General features: G+C 40.4%; 1 protein-coding gene across 3 annotated transcripts in view; it reads left to right on the top strand.

Annotated features, from left to right (window-relative positions):
- PIBF1 (progesterone immunomodulatory binding factor 1) overlaps positions 1-15,453 on the top strand; it is a 240,944-nt gene extending 225,491 nt beyond the window's left edge. Inside the window, exon 17 of one of the 3 annotated variants that reach the window (XR_004429040.1) lies at positions 15,145-15,418. Coding sequence is in view for 2 of the 3 variants with exons in the window: in XM_033177571.1 (XP_033033462.1) it covers positions 15,145-15,195 (51 nt within the window). In the remaining variant the exon portion in view is untranslated. Of the gene's footprint in view, positions 1-7,743; positions 7,768-15,144 lie in introns of those variants that run through there. The other 2 variants (XM_033177571.1, XM_033177572.1) reach the window with 2 other exon arrangements.
- The last annotated feature ends 239 nt before the right edge of the window (positions 15,454-15,692 follow it).

Here is a 15,692-nt window from a genome sequence, read left to right as displayed (position 1 = left end):
CCAGGCTGAAGTGCAGTGGCGCAATCTCAGCTTACTGCAACCTCCACCTCCCAGGTTCAAGCGATTCTCCTGCCTCAGCCTCCTGCAGGTTACAGGCGTGTGCCACCACGCTAGGCTGATTTTTGTATTTTTAGTAGAGGCGAGGTTTCACCATGTTGGTCAGGCTGGTCTCGAACTCCTGACCTCATGATCTGCCGACATTGGCCTCCCAAAGTGTTGGGATTACAGGTGTGAGCCACCACATCTGACAAGACATTTTTTTAATGTGCTTTTTTGTATGTATACAAATGTTCTACAGTGTACATGTGATATTTATATATGAAGGCAACCTCAAAAGTTCCTTTTTTAGAAGAACTCTGGCCTTTGAAATGACACATGTGGCAGAGTTGTTGTTCAGGCACTTAGTGTACCAACAAAAACTAATTGAACCACAGAATATAAGTACCTTAAGGACAGAAACTGTATTCCTTTTGTTTTGCATAGCAGCTGAACAAAGCAGATACTCAATAAATATTTGCTGAGGAGAATAAAAAGCAGTTATTTGTCTCCCCAGTTTAGTTATGTTCTTAGCTGTTAAAACTCTAAACTGGGTGTGGAACTTTAATGTTAAAGTGAACTACAGGGAGAATGAAAGCTTCGCCTCCAATGACTCTAGTTAGTGCTACTTCTGCCACAGGCATCTTCAGTCTTCTTTATTCAGAAACATCCAGTTCGTTCCCACTTATCACCTACTTTCTCTCTTAAGGTAGCTTTTTGCTGTGCTATCCCTTTTTTCCCAGCCTCACTTATCTCTTTCTTAGAAAAACATAGAGCTATTCTAATCTGATTTAGAACAACTTTCCTCCTTCCTTCCTGAGCAGTATGGGACTCTTTTGCTGCTTTTCTGCTGCCATCCTATTCGGAAAATAGAATTTATATTTATATACTCAGGATTCACATCGTGGTCATTATTTTCTCAAAACCTTAGTTAAAATGCAGATACTAGCAACTCTGCTTTTAGTCTTTTCACCAAGTGGATTGTAAGCGTTAAAACAAAAAAAGAGCTTGAGAGCATTGGCTCACACCTGTAATCCCAGCACTTTGAGAGGCCAAGGCAGACAGATCACCTGACGTCAGGAGTTCGAGACCAGCCTGGCCAACATACTGAAACCCCGTCTCTACTAAAAATACCAAAATTATCCAGGTGTGGTGGTGCATGCCTGTAGTCCCAGCTACCTGGAAGGCTGAGACAGGAGAATCGCTTGGACCTGGGAGGTGGAGTTTGCAGTGAGCCGAGATCATGCCTCCACACTCCAGCCTGGATGACAGAGCAAGACTGTCTCAAACAAACAAAAAAAAAACCTTAGACTCTAAGTAGGGTAGCAAACAGTAAGACTGTGCAGCCCCAGTGTATAGTGTGTGAAGTGTCTGATTTCTGGTGAGTTTATGATGTAGTTCAGGCCTTGATTTGTTTTTATCTCATTGGCTAGCATATGTTGGATAGGCAGATTAAGTTTATATAATTGATATATAAGTGGTTATATGAACGACATGATTCCGTAGAAGTGCTTTGGAAAGCTACGTCATCTGGAAAGAAAAAAAAATTTTTTTTTTTGAGACGGACTCTCACACTGTCACCCAAGCTAGAGGGCAGTGGCACAGTCTTGACTCACTGCAACCTCTGCCTCCTGGGTTCAAGTAGTTCTCCTGCCTCAGCCTTCTGAGTAGTTGGGATTACAGGAACATGCCACCATGCCCCGCTAATTTTTTGTATTTTTTTTTTTTTGTGGACACAGGGTTTTACCATGTTGGCCAGGCTGGTCTCCAAACTCCTGACCTCAGATGATCCACCCACCTCAGCCTCCCAAACTGCTGGATTACAGATGTGAGCCACCACACCCTGCCTGGAAGGAAAATGAGTGTAGTCAATTCAAGAAGTGTTTACTGACTATATGCAAGAGCCTGTAATGATGATTAAGATAGCATCAGCATTAAAACTGCTGCTCCTGTAGGATCAAACTTATTAAACAATAACATAAGGCAAAATCAGTTAGCCTACTTTTTTTGTCTTGTTTGTGGGACAGGGTCTTGCTGTGTCACCCAGGCTGGAGTGCAGTGGCATGAACAGAGCTAACTGCAGCCTCAACCTCCCAGGCTCAAGTGATCCTCCCAACTCAGCTTCCCAAATAGCTGAGACCACATGTGCACACTACCACACCGAGCTAAATTTTTTTATTTTTTGTAGAGACAGGATCTCACTGCATTGCTCAGGCTGGTCTTGAACTCCTGGGCTCAAGCAATCCTCCCATCATGGCTATAATCTCAAAGTGCTGGGATTATAGCCATGAGCCACTGCACCTGGCCTGGGTATCCTACTTTAAAGGAAATATAAATTGCTATGAAAATTTAAAGTAAGAATAGACACTGTGGTTTTGAAGAACTCTAGGTTGCCCTGTCAGAAAGGAAGTATTTGAGCTTGGCTTTAAAGAATGCATGGATTTTGACAAGTGAAGATCAGCGTTATTTAGAAATTCCAAGAGCAAAGAAAATATTTTATTGGCCAGGCATGGTGGCTTACGCCTGTAATCCCAACACTGGGAGGCCGAGGTGGGCGGCTCACCTGAGGTCAGGAGTTCAAGACCATCCTGGCCAACATGGTGAAACCCCATCTCTACTAAAAATACAAAAATTAGCCAGGTGTGGTGGCAGGCACCGGTAATCCCAGCTACTCAGGAGGCTGAGACAGGTGAATCACTTGAACCCAGGAGGCGAAGGTTGCAGTGAGCTGAGATTGTGCCACTGCACTCCAGCCTGGGTGACAGAACGAGATTCTGTCTCAAAAAAAAAAAAAAGAAAAGAAAAGAAAATATGGTATTCACAAAATATTTTCTAACTTATGCTCCTTTTTAGTTGTTGAAGAATAGGATGTCTAATATCTAGACTTTATTCCTTTCTGACTATATTCTTACGTCTGACTTTAGCCAATTCACTATCTATTCATCCTTTCCCTTAGTATAAAGGGAAATAAAAGTAGATAGGTTATACCTAGTCACATTAATAGAGACAGAAAGTAGAATGGTGGTTGCCAGGAGCTAGGGGGTATGGGAATTTATTGTTTAACAAGTAGAGAGTTTCAGTCAAGCAAGATGAAAAGAGTTCTATGGATGGATAGTAGTGATAGTTGCATCATAATGTGAATGTATGTAATACCACTGATCTGTACATTTAAAAATCGTTGGCTGGGCGTGGTGGCTCACACCTGTAATCCCAGCACTTTGGGAGGCCGAGGAGGGTGGATCACCTGAGATCAGGAGTTCGAGACCAGCCTGACCAACATGGAGAAACCCCGTCTCTACTGAAAGTACAAAAATTATCCTGGCATGGTGGCGCATGCCTGTAATCCCAGCTACTCGGGAGGCTGAGGCAGGAGAATCGCTTGAACCCGGGAGGGGGAGGTAGCAATGAGCCGATACCGCACCATTGCACTCCAACCTGAGCAACAAGAGTGAAACTCCATCTCAAAGAAAAATAAAAATAAATAAAAATAGTTAAAGTAATAAATGTTATGTTGTATGTATTTTACCAGAATCTTCTTTTTAAAAATGTTTTAAAGCCTGGGCAAAAACTTTTGTGAGACCCTGCCTCTACAAAAAAAAAATGTTTCTTAAATTAGCCAGGCATGGTGGTATGTGCCTGTGGTGCTAAGCTACTTGGGAGTCTGAGGCAGGAGGATCACATGAGCCCAGGAGGCTGAGGCTGCAGTGAGCCATGTTCACGCCACTGTCCTCAAGCCTGGGTAACAGAGCAAGACCCTGTCTCAAAATAAAATATATAAAATGATGAAATATAATATAAAATAAAAAATAAACTTAAAATTTTAATTTAATTTAAAAGTTGTAAGTAGATAGGTTATAAAAATAGTTTTTCTCATTTGTTCATGAGGGAAAGTTTATAATTTTATCAAAAATGGAATGTAGCAATTATTTACAATATAGTAATATAATGAGTATAATTGGTTGTATTTAGACAAGTGACAAGGATGCCACACTAGGGTAGCGTCATCACAGAGTCATGTCCTAACACTGTGCCTCCCAACATTTCTTATAACATATGTGGAAAATTAGAATATTTATATGACACAACAGGATAGCTGAACTTTGCTGGTAGACTGAAGGGACTCCAGCCACCCCAGACACTGAGGGCTGAGGAGATCAGAAGCGCCACATACCTGTAACACTTCTGTGTCATAGTTGTGTTTGGAAGCTCTGGTCTCACTGTTTTTTTTCTTTTCTTTTCTTTTTCTTTTCTTTTTTTTTTTTTTTTTTTTGAGATGGAGTCTTGCTCTGTTGCCCAGGCTGGAGTGCAGTGCAGTGGTACAAACTCAGCTCACTACAACCTCCACCTCCTGGGTTCAAGCTGTTCTCCCACCTCGGCCTCCTGAGTAGCTGGAATTACAGGGACACGCCACCATGCCCAGCTAATTTTTGTATTTTTAATGAAGGCGGGGTTTCACCATATTGGCCATGCTGGTCTTGAACTCCTGACCTCAAGTGATCTGCCCACCTAGGCCTCCCAAAGTGCTGGGATTACAGGAATGAGCCATCGGGCCTGGCCCGGTCTCACTCTTTTATGTTGAATGTAGACTCATCTCATCAAAGTATGACCAGACCTCAAAATATCTAGCTGTTTACATGTACATTTTTAAATATTCATATTTTAATTTCTAGTGTCAGGAACATTAATTGTAACCTCTTCCTGATGTTATTAAATTTAGCTGGTAAGCTAAACTAAAACTCAGGAATTTTTTGGTGAATATGGAATGAAGCTGACTGATCTCAGACAGCTTCACATCTTGTTAGTGGTAAAGCCACATCAGCTGTCTTAAACTCACTTAAGTTGGGCCCTGCCTGTGAGGACTTCTCAATATTTATTTATTTGATTTCCAGTTTAGAACTTTTTTGGAAAACAAAGTAATTATATCTACCAGACATAGACTTTTTTCCTTAGAGAATTGGTACTGGTTAAACACTAATAGATTGTTAATTCCTAGCTCTTTTTTTAGATTAAAGGAGTTATCCACCAGGCTTATTATGTCTGCATTTGTCAGTCATCATTGTTTCTAATTTTAACAAACTTTCTCAATGGGTTATAATGCCCATGTTATATATTAACGTTTTAACTGGCTAATTCTGGATGACACAGCAGTATCTATCTTATCAGTTATTTGTTTCCAAAATCACCTTGTAACATAGTAAATTACTTCTGGTAAGTTTCCAGTTAGTCTTGTCATTTGTTTCTACAATGGCTTTGTGCTCTCTTTCCTAAATCTGGAATATAGTATACTTTAGGGCCTGTTAATACTCTACTAACAATTTAAGGTTTTTATTAATGTGTATGCATATATATGTGTGTATATATATATTTTATGCATCTGTAAAATATATATGCATATATATTTATATACATATCTATAAAGCACTTCATATTATGAAGCCTATAAGCCTTATATTTAAAATAAGGACCCTACTCAGTTAAATGGTTAATCCCATTAATACCTGAAGCAGAATGTCAAATTTTGTCATATAAAGCACCATCTTATGGATATAAAGGGAAATATCTTTAATAAAATAGAAAAAAGAACCACTACTGATCAAACAGCTAAAAGAATGGAATTATCAAAATAAAAAGCAGTTAATTTTTTTTTTTTTTTTTTTTGAGATGGAGTCTCACTCTGTCACCCAGGCTGGAGTGCAGTGGCACAATCTTGGCTCACTGCAACCTCCACCTCCTAGGTTCAAGCAGTTCTCCAAAAATCAATTAACTATACATCTGAATTATTTTGTTGTGCCCATTTTAACAATCAGTTACCGGCCGGGCGCGGTGGCTCAAGCCTGTAATCCCAGCACTTTGGGAGGCCGAGACGGGTGGATCATGAGGTCAGGAGATCGAGACCATCCTGGTCTACACGGTGAAACCCCGTTTCTACTAAAAAATACAAAAAACTAGCCGGGCGACGAGGCGGGCGCCTGTAGTCCCAGCTACTCGGGAGGCTGAGGCAGGAGAATGGCGTAAACCCGGGAGGCGGAGCTTGCAGTGAGCCAAGATCGCGCCACTGCACTCCAGCCTGGGTGACAGAGCTAGACTCCGTCTCAAAAAAAAAAAAAAAAAAAAAAAAAAAAAAAAATCAGTTACCACGAGCCAGCAAACTCTATTGTATATTCTTTGTTTGCTTGTTTTTTTTGTTTACCTTTTTTAAAAAATGTCAAAACTAGGCCAGGCACAGTGGCTCACACCTGTAACCCCAGCACTTTGGGAGGCCAAGGCGGGCAGATCACCTGAGGTCAGGAGTTCAAGACCAGCCTGACCAACATGAAGAAATCCCGTCTCTACTGAAAATACAAAATTAGCCAGGCGTGGTGGCGCATGCCTGTAATCCCAGCTACTCGGGAGGCTGAGGCAGGAGAATCGCTTGAACCCAGGAGGTGGAGGTTGCAGTGAGCCAAGATTGCACAATTGCGCTCCAGGTGACAAGAGCAAAACCACATCTCAAAAAAAAAAAAAAAAAAATGTCAAAACCATTCTTAGCATGCAGCCTGTACAAAAACAGACCATGACTTTTTAATGATTGCCATTCTCACTGGTGTGAGATGGTATCTCATTGTGGTTTTGATTTGCATTTCTCTGATGGCCAGTGATGATGAGCATTTTTTCATGTGTCTGTTGGCTGTATGAATGTCTTCTTTGCTGAAGCACATGCTCTACACTTGCTGTCAGAGCTCCCAGTGGGAGTAAGCTCCCACTGGCACTGGTAATGACATGCTTGATAATATGGCCTATATCTGTTGCCTTCCCCTCCCTGTCTGGTTTCCACTTCCCTATGGGTATTTTAAATCCTTGTCTCACAGAGTCCACTTCTGTGGGAACCCAAACTAAGGACAATCTATTTTTCTTTATTTTGGCTGTGGTGGAGCCAGGAGTGATTAGAGGGAGAATATGTCTTAAAATGCTCCTAATGAGGGAAAGTGATAATGCGAGAACAGTTGAGAAAAACTGGCTTAGATATATGATTCATATCAAATTTATTTTTGTGTATAGTATAAGGGAGGGGTCAGTTTCTTTTATTTATTTTCTATTTTGCATATGTTTATCCAATTGTTAAAGCACCACCTATTGGAAAGACTTTTTCCCCCTTGAACTAATTGCCTTAACACCATTTCACTAATAATAGACTATATATATATATATATGGGCATATATATATATAATATATGTATAGTCTGGTCTCTGTTCTGTTGGCTTCTTTTTCAATTATTATGATAATACCATATGGATTACTATACCTCTATAGTAAATTTTTTTTGAGGGTCTCACTCTGTCACTCAACAAACTTGAGTCTTCCAATCCATAAACATGGCATATTTTTTCATTTATATGCGTTTATGATTTTGTAATAAATAGGTCTATGTATTTGAAAAAAAAAAAACAGACCATGGACCATAGTTTACTGGTCCATGATGTATCTCAGGAGTTGATAAAAAGCTTAGAAACTTCCAGTGTCTGGAACTCAGGGCTATCACTAATGGCTAGCACATTACTGACTAAAATATCTGGAAATTAAGATTATACATTTTGTGAAAATCAGAAATAAACTTTTCAGAAGCAGTATTATCTACTTGGAATCTGTTCAAATTTTGGTAGTGAGACTTATATACTAATGTAGTTGAGAAATCACTGTGACATATTCTGTGCTAATGTAATTAACAGAGAACCTGAATTTCAGACAATAATATAACTGAAAGAAAAAGTTCACCAGTCGAAGGATTGAAAATATCTTTGAATGATATAAGTAAATTTGAGTTCATACAGCAAAATATGCTGTTTCCATGCCTTACTGGTTCATTACCATTTCCACTCAAAAATCAGGCTGTTGCTTAGAATCATAAGTACTACCCCTGATGCTTGTCAAGGGTGATGTTGCCTGATTAGTTGGAAACATATTATTGCATTACTGTAGTAGAATTTTCTTCTATCTTGTATACCAGAAAGGCTTGAATTGACTCACATGAAACCTTATGTCCAGACTTAAATAGATCCGAAAGGCTTTTGTCATAGCAGACCTAAACATTCATTCATTCATTGAAAAATGTTTATTGAGCACTTACTTTGTGCCAAGTACTATTCCAAAAAGTAAAGATATAAACAATTACTGCCTCTGTGGACCTTACATTTGTGGATAGAGATAGACTATAAACCAACAAACAAAAAAATAAATAAATTGAGTAGGATGTGAAAACATGACAAATGCTATGGAGAAAAATATATGAGGTAACTAAGAAGTCCTCAATTTGCCCACTTTGCAAAATTAATAAATGGCTAGAACCTGTGCTTTAACCACTGTACTATACGGTGCTCAAACCACAAAAATCAAAGGAGTCATGACATCAAACACCTACTGCTGGCGAGACACTCCTGCATGCTGAAGATACAACATGAGATAAGATAAATGGTATAAACTAAGAGTATAAGAGTCAGCATCTTTAGGAATTGTGTCCCACTGCTAGTTCAGCAGCTTTAGCAAATTGTTCAGTCTCTCACATACAGGCCTGGAGATAACTATTTCAGGACAAGTATGTGGCCCTATGAAGTCATCAGGAACCTAGGTTCCCTCTTCCTTTCTCTTCAACCATCCTTAGAGTGTGGCGTCTGTTCTTAGAATCACAGTATGGTTGCTCTGGCCACAGCCATCACGTCTGCATTTTAAGCAGGAAATGAGAAAACGGGAGGAAAATAGTCTCTCTTTCCAAAGGAGTTTTTCCGTAAGTCCTACCAGACATCTTCAACTTATATCCCATTGGCCATAGCTTAGTCATGTGGCCACACCTAGCAGCAAGGAAGGCTGATAAATGTTTTATACGGGATGAATCTATTGCTTTACTGATAAAATCAGAGTTCTGTTATTAAGAAGGGGGATACAGATACAGGCTAGACAGCCAGCAACCTCTGCACTTGATCTCAGCCAAAATTGCCGAGACGTGATCCCAGCAGCCTCTGTAACAGGGTTACATTCATTTTTATATTCCCAGAACCTCACACAAGGACTGGCACAGAGTAGTCAGTCAAATAAATGCTATTAAACTAATCTCAAGTACAAACAATTTAGTTCATGTTGGAGAGTGTCAAGAAACAGGATTAGATATGTAAGTATGGGCCAGATCCTAAAGGGGCCGGTCTTCTAAGTGAAATGTGGTTAGAACATGACAGTGATGGTAAAGTTCACCCAAAATAACCTGGGAATAAGGAACATAGCTTAGTCCTAGGGGAACAGACTTTGAAATCAAAATGGTTGTGATAAAACATCTGAAAAGTTACCCTGTGAAGTAGCAAGGCAGTTAATCCCCAAGACACAAGGTACACTTGACTGCGGCAAATCTGTCTCATTAGTACATCTAGGGAGAAAACATATTAGGGGTGGGAGTAATGGTCTGCAGTGTAACAGACACACATAAAAGGAGAGTAAGGAAGAACTATCTGCCATTGAAATTCTTATACTGCCCTTTCTGAGTATTAAGATTATTTTTTAATGCCAAAGTTTTTATTTACCTTCTCCCTGTAAACACAGAGTAGTAGTAAAAATTTTAGTATCAGCTGATTGAGGAAATGCAAATGTACAAACCAATTCTGCACCCTTTGGTATAATCCTGAGGATCTGTAGCTTAGTCTATAGCAGTTGCTTTCACTTTTTTTGTCCAGGAGTCACAGTTAAGAAAACCATTTATAGTATGACCTAGTGATGATCACAGTTTCTCAAAACAGAACTTACCCCCACTAGGGCCAATACTCAGATATTTTCTGTGCTAGTTTTTTTTTTTTTTTTTTCTCAATTCTGGTCTTTTACCTACTAGAGTTCATTACCCGTGGGTTGGGACCTGCACTTTAAAGAACAATGGCGGCCGGGTGCAGTGGCTCACGCCTGTAATCCCAGCACTTTGGAAGACCGAAGCAGGCAAATCACCTGAGGTCAGGAGTTCCAGACCAGCCTGGCCAACATGGTGAAACCCTGTCTCTACTAAAAATACAAAAATTAGCCAGGTGTGGTGGTACATGCCTGTAATCCCAGCTACTCAGGAGGCTGAGGCAGAATTGCTTGAACCCAGGAGGCGGAGGTTGTAGTGAGCCGAGATTAACTGCACTCCAGCCTGGGCAACAGAGTGAGACTTTGTCTCAAACTAAATAAATAAACAAAATAAAGAACAATGGCATACATGTTCTTCTATGACCAAGGATAGTGAGAGCCCTATAAACTATAAAGTTTAGCTGGCTCACCTTTCTCAGTAACCCAAATCTATCTGATCGTTTAAGAATCATGCAGTTCCCTAGTTTTACTCTGACTTTTCCTTATCTTAACAAATAAAAAGCTGAGCTAGAAAATCACCTTTTCTTTTCTTTTCTTTTTTTTTTCTTTTTTTGAGACAAGAGTTTTTCACTCTTGTTGCCCAGGCTGGAGTGCAATGGCGTGATCTCAGCTCACTGCAATCTCTGCCTCCCGGGTTCAAGCAATTCTCCTGCCTCAGCCTCCCAAGTAGCTGGGATTACAGGTGCCTGCCACCACACCCGGCTAATTTTTGTATTTTTAGTAGAGAAGGGGTTTCGCCATGTTGGCCAAGCTGTTCTCAAACTCCTGACCTCAGGTGATCCCCCCGTCTTGGCCTCCCAAAGTGCTGGGATTACAGGCATGAGTCACCGCACCCAGCCAACTTTTCTTAAATACCTAATAGAAGTGAAGTCACAGGGCAAACTGCTGCCCCCAAAAGTGGACAGATAGGCCAATACAGAGAATGATGATGTATCAGAGCAAAAACTTCCATGATGGGAACCAGTGCTGGAGTAGGAAAACCTGAGTGTAACTGCTGGAAGTTAGGTATGGACAAGTCTGAAAGTTAAAAACTCCAGTCATAGAAGTAATCCCCACACTCTTGTGAGTGTTAACTTTAGAAGCTTGACCTAGTTCTTACAGTAAATATTGGGAGAAAATCCCCTTCCATTTCCAGCAGTGGGAGGGAAAAGAGGACATTTTGAAATATGTTAGAGAACTCAGTTCTCAATTCTCAACAAGGTCTCCCCTCAGGAGAAACTATTTAACTAGAAGCTACCCTGCTGGGGCTTTATCAAAGCCTAACTGACCTGAGAACAACACAATACCCAATCCAGCCCACCTAGCCATCATGGCCCACCTAAGAAGGGAAAAAACTGAGAAGCAGAGGCACACTGTCACTGAAAGACTGAGACCTAATCATAGGACCATAGGATGACTTCCCTACCCCCACGCCTTACCACCACATTACCAAGGGCCCATTTATAGCAGTTTGTTTTACCCAGTACAGTATGTCCAGTTATCAGTAAAAACTTAACCAGGTAGACTAAAAGCCAAAAAAAACAGTTTGAAGAGACAGTGCAAGCATCAGAACCACAGTCAATTGTGCCATAAATGTTGGAATTACCAGACAGAGAACCTAAAACAACTATGCTTAGAATGCCAAGGGCTGCAATAGATAAAGTAGACAACATGCAAGAACAGATGGGCACTGTGAGCAGAAAGATGAAAATCCTAAGAACCCCAAAAAAGGAGAAATACTAGAGATCAAAACCACTATAACAGAAATGACAAATGCTGGCTGGGCATGGTGGCTCACACCTGTAATCCCAATACTTTGGGAGGCCAAGGCGGGCAGATCATCTGAGATCAGGAGGTCGAGACTAGCCTGACCAACATAGTGAAACCCCATCTCTACTAAAAATACAGAAATTAGCCAGGTGTGATGGAGGGCACCTGTAATTCTAGCTAATTGGGAGGCTGAGGCAGGAAAATTGCTTGAACCTGGGAGGCTGAGGTTTCAGTGAGCCGAGATCACACCACTGCATTCCAGCCTGGACAACAGAATGAAACTCCATCTCAAAAAAACAAATAAATGACAGATGCCTTTGATAATCTGATTAGTACAGTGGACATAGCTGAGGAAGGAATCTCTAACCCTGAGAATGTTTCAGGCCAGGCACAGTGGCTCATGCCTGTAATCCCAGCACTTTGGGAGGGTGAGAGAATCACTTGAACCCAGGAGTTCGAGTTCCAGACCAACCTTCACAACATAAGAGACCGTGTCTCCACACACACACACACACACACACACACACACACACAAAGCCAGGTGCTGTGGTGCACACCTGTGGTCCTAGCTACTGAAAGAGCTGAAGTGGGAGGATCGCTTGAGCCCAGAACGTCAAGGCTGCAGTGAGCCATGATCATGCCACTGCACTCTAGGCTGGGCAACAGAGCAGGACCCTGTCTCCACCAAAAAAAATAATAATAATAATAAGGATATTTTAACAGAAACGTCTAAAAAAGAGAATATCCAAGGACTAAAGGATGACTACAAAAGCTATAGCATATATTTAATGAGAATATTAGAAGGAGAAGGAAGAAAGAAAGGAAGAGATATTTGAAACAATAATGACAGAATTCCCCCCAAGCTAATGTCAGACACCAAACCACAGACCCAGAGAACTCTGAGAACATCAAGAAAGATAAATGCAAAAAGAAAAAAAAAACTACACTTAGGCATATCATTTGCATATCATTTTCAAACTACAGAAAATTGAGATAAAGACAAAATCCTAGCCTGGGCAACATGGCGAAACCCCATCTCTATAAAAAATATAAAAATTGCCGGGCACAGTGGCTCACGCGTATAATCCTAGCACTTTGGGAGGCCGAGGCAGGCGGATCACAAGGTCAGGAGTTCGAGACCAGCATGGCCAACATGGTGAAACCCCGTCTCTACTAAAAATACAAAACTTAGTTGGGTGTGGTAGCGCATGCCTGTAATCCCAGCTAATCCAGAGGCTGAGGCAGGAGAACTGCTTGTCCTGGGACCCGGGAAGTGGAGGTTGCTGTAAGCCAAGACGATGCCATTGCACTCCAGCCTGGGCAACAAGAGTGAAACTCTGTCTCACACACACACAAAAAAATACATACATATATATGTATAAATAAGTTAGCTGAGAGTGATGGTATGCACCCATATTCCCAGGTAGTGAGGAGGGTGAGGCAGGACGATCACTTGAGCCCGGGAGGTTGAGGCTATAGTTAGCCATGATCACACCACACCAACCTGGGTGACAGAGCGAGAGCCTATCTCAAAAAGAAGAAAAAAAATCCTGAAAGAAGCCAGAGGAAAATAACACCTTACCTATAGAGAAGCAAAGATAAGGATTACATCTGACTTCTCAGAAACAATGCAAGCAAGAAAAGAGTGGAGTGAAACATTTAAAGTTATGAAAGAACAAAACCACCAACCTAAAATTCTATACCCTGCAAAATTATTCTTTTCAGAAGTGAAAGAAAAATAGACTTTCCCAGAGAAACAAAAATTGGAGGAATTTAATCCATAACTTTTCTAAACAGAAAGCATTAGGCCCAGATGGGTTCACTGTTGAATCCCTTCCCTCCCCTCCCCTCCCCCTTTTTCCTCCCTAGTAGCTGGGACTACAGGCACATGCCACCATGCCCAGCTAAAATTGTACCTATTCTCTACAATCTCTCATTGGATAGAAGCAGAGAGAATACTTCCCAGCTGATTTTGCAAGGCCAGCATTGCCCTAATTGCAAAATCAAACAAAGATATTAGAGGAAAACAAAACTACAGACCAATATCTCTCATGAATGTAGATACAAAAATCTATGAGGATTTCAAAGGCAGTGAAAATATTATGTGATACTATATATTATGATACTATAATGGTGGATGCCTGTCTATAGACATTTGTCCAAACCCATAAAATGCATAGTACCAAGAGTGAACCCAAATACAAACTGTAGACCTTGGGTGATAATGACATGTCAGTATAGGCTCATCAGTTGTAACAAATGTACCATTGGGCTAAGGGATATTAATAATGGAGGAGGCTGTGCATGTGTGGAGCCAGAGGGTATATGGGATATCTCTGTACTGTCCTCTCAATTGTTTTTTGAGACAGTCTTGCTCTGTTGCCCAGGCTTGAGTGTAGTGGCATGATCACAGCTCACTTCAGCCTTGACCTCCTGGGCTCAAGTGATCTTTTTTTTTTTTTCCGACATAATGTCTTGCTCTGTCACCCAGACTGGAGTGCAGTGGCACAATGTCAGCTCACTGCAACCTCCACCTCCCAGCTTCAATTATCCTGTCTCAGCCTCCCAAGTAGCTGGGATTATAGGTGTGCATTACCATGCCTGGCTAATTTTTTGTATTTCTAGTAGAGATAGGGTTTTACCATGTCGGCCAGGCTGGTCTCAAACTCCTGACCTCAAGTGATCCACCTTCCTTGGCCTCCCAAAGTGCTGGTATTACAGGCATGAGCCACCGTACCCATCGTCAAGTGATCTCACCTCCACTTCCCATGTTAACTGAGACTACAGGTGCATGCCACCATGCCTGGCTAATTTGTTTTTTCTTTTCGTGGAGATGGGGGTCCCACTATGTTGCCCAGGCTAGTCTCGAACTCCTGGGCCTAAGCAGTCCTCTCACCTCAGCCTCCCAAAGTCCTGGGATTATGAGCATGAGCCACCGCACCCAGCCAAAATACAGTGAAGTGCTGAATGTTTTATTCTGTAATTCACCTCCCCTACTTTTTTCTTTCTATTCTGTACAGCCTGTCTCCTTTTAGGCTGAAATGATTGAGCAATAAACCCAAGAAGTAATCTGGTAAATACTTAGAAATTCATAAGATCCAAAACACAATAATTTGGATATAGTAATTATTTAATAAATACCTATTGAGTGAATGAATATTATCTATAAATGAGACAACTAAAAGGAAGTCATGTCCTTGATTTTTTATAATTCTCTTTGAAAATAAAATCAATTTGTAAAATAATTACATCCCCAGAAAATTTTAAGTATAGGCTTTGAGCAAGAAAACACAGATGTATGTTTTTTCTACCACATACCTACCAGGTGGGAGATTATTTACGGCAAAAGACAAAGTCTTTGCCCTTAAGTATCCTTTCTGAATTAAGAAAAGCAGTTTTTTAGTAGAGTTTACATATAAAAAACCTCAATGTATCTAGTTCTCTGAATTGCCTCTCTTGTCCTCCTTGTAAGCATTTTATTGGATTTTGTTTTTTTAAAACAGACTAAAAAAGAAGCACCTGAGTGGTCTAAGAAACAAAAGATGAAGACCTAGTGTTGTGGATGGGAAGCACCTGTAGACCGTTATTTACTCCTGAAGTTCTTTTTCTGATGGAAAACCAAATTCATCTTAATCATGTACTCAGCATTTTTTAAATAACAATGTTTATTTGAACTAGTATTAAATTAACAAATTTAGTATAATCAAAATGTGTAAAGAACAAATAATATACTTTATTTTTTTTCTATTTTATAAAATAAATATGCTATGGTTTAAATTTTGGAGCTTTTTTAAATGTTCAATGCATTTTAAGTGTGTGGCTTATAAATATTTTGGTGAGTATTTTTCTATACTACATAAATTCTGAGTTTAAATGTCATACACAAATACCAAGGCACTTTGCATGTTTAAAAATTAAGAATCATTTGTGAAGTCTACTACAAGGTACTTCAAATGCCCAGTAATGGTGGTCAGATACAGATTGTTGACTCTTTTCTGAAGTTGTTTTTTTCTTATATTTTATACTACTATTAACCAATAAAATCTGGCAG

This window comes from Trachypithecus francoisi, unplaced genomic scaffold (genome assembly GCF_009764315.1).
Source record: "Trachypithecus francoisi isolate TF-2019V2 unplaced genomic scaffold, Tfra_2.0 Lachesis_group18, whole genome shotgun sequence".
Taxonomy (NCBI): domain Eukaryota; kingdom Metazoa; phylum Chordata; class Mammalia; order Primates; family Cercopithecidae; genus Trachypithecus; species Trachypithecus francoisi.
The sequence above is the reverse complement of the archived record's forward strand: the minus strand, read 5'-3'. Positions and strand labels throughout refer to the sequence as shown.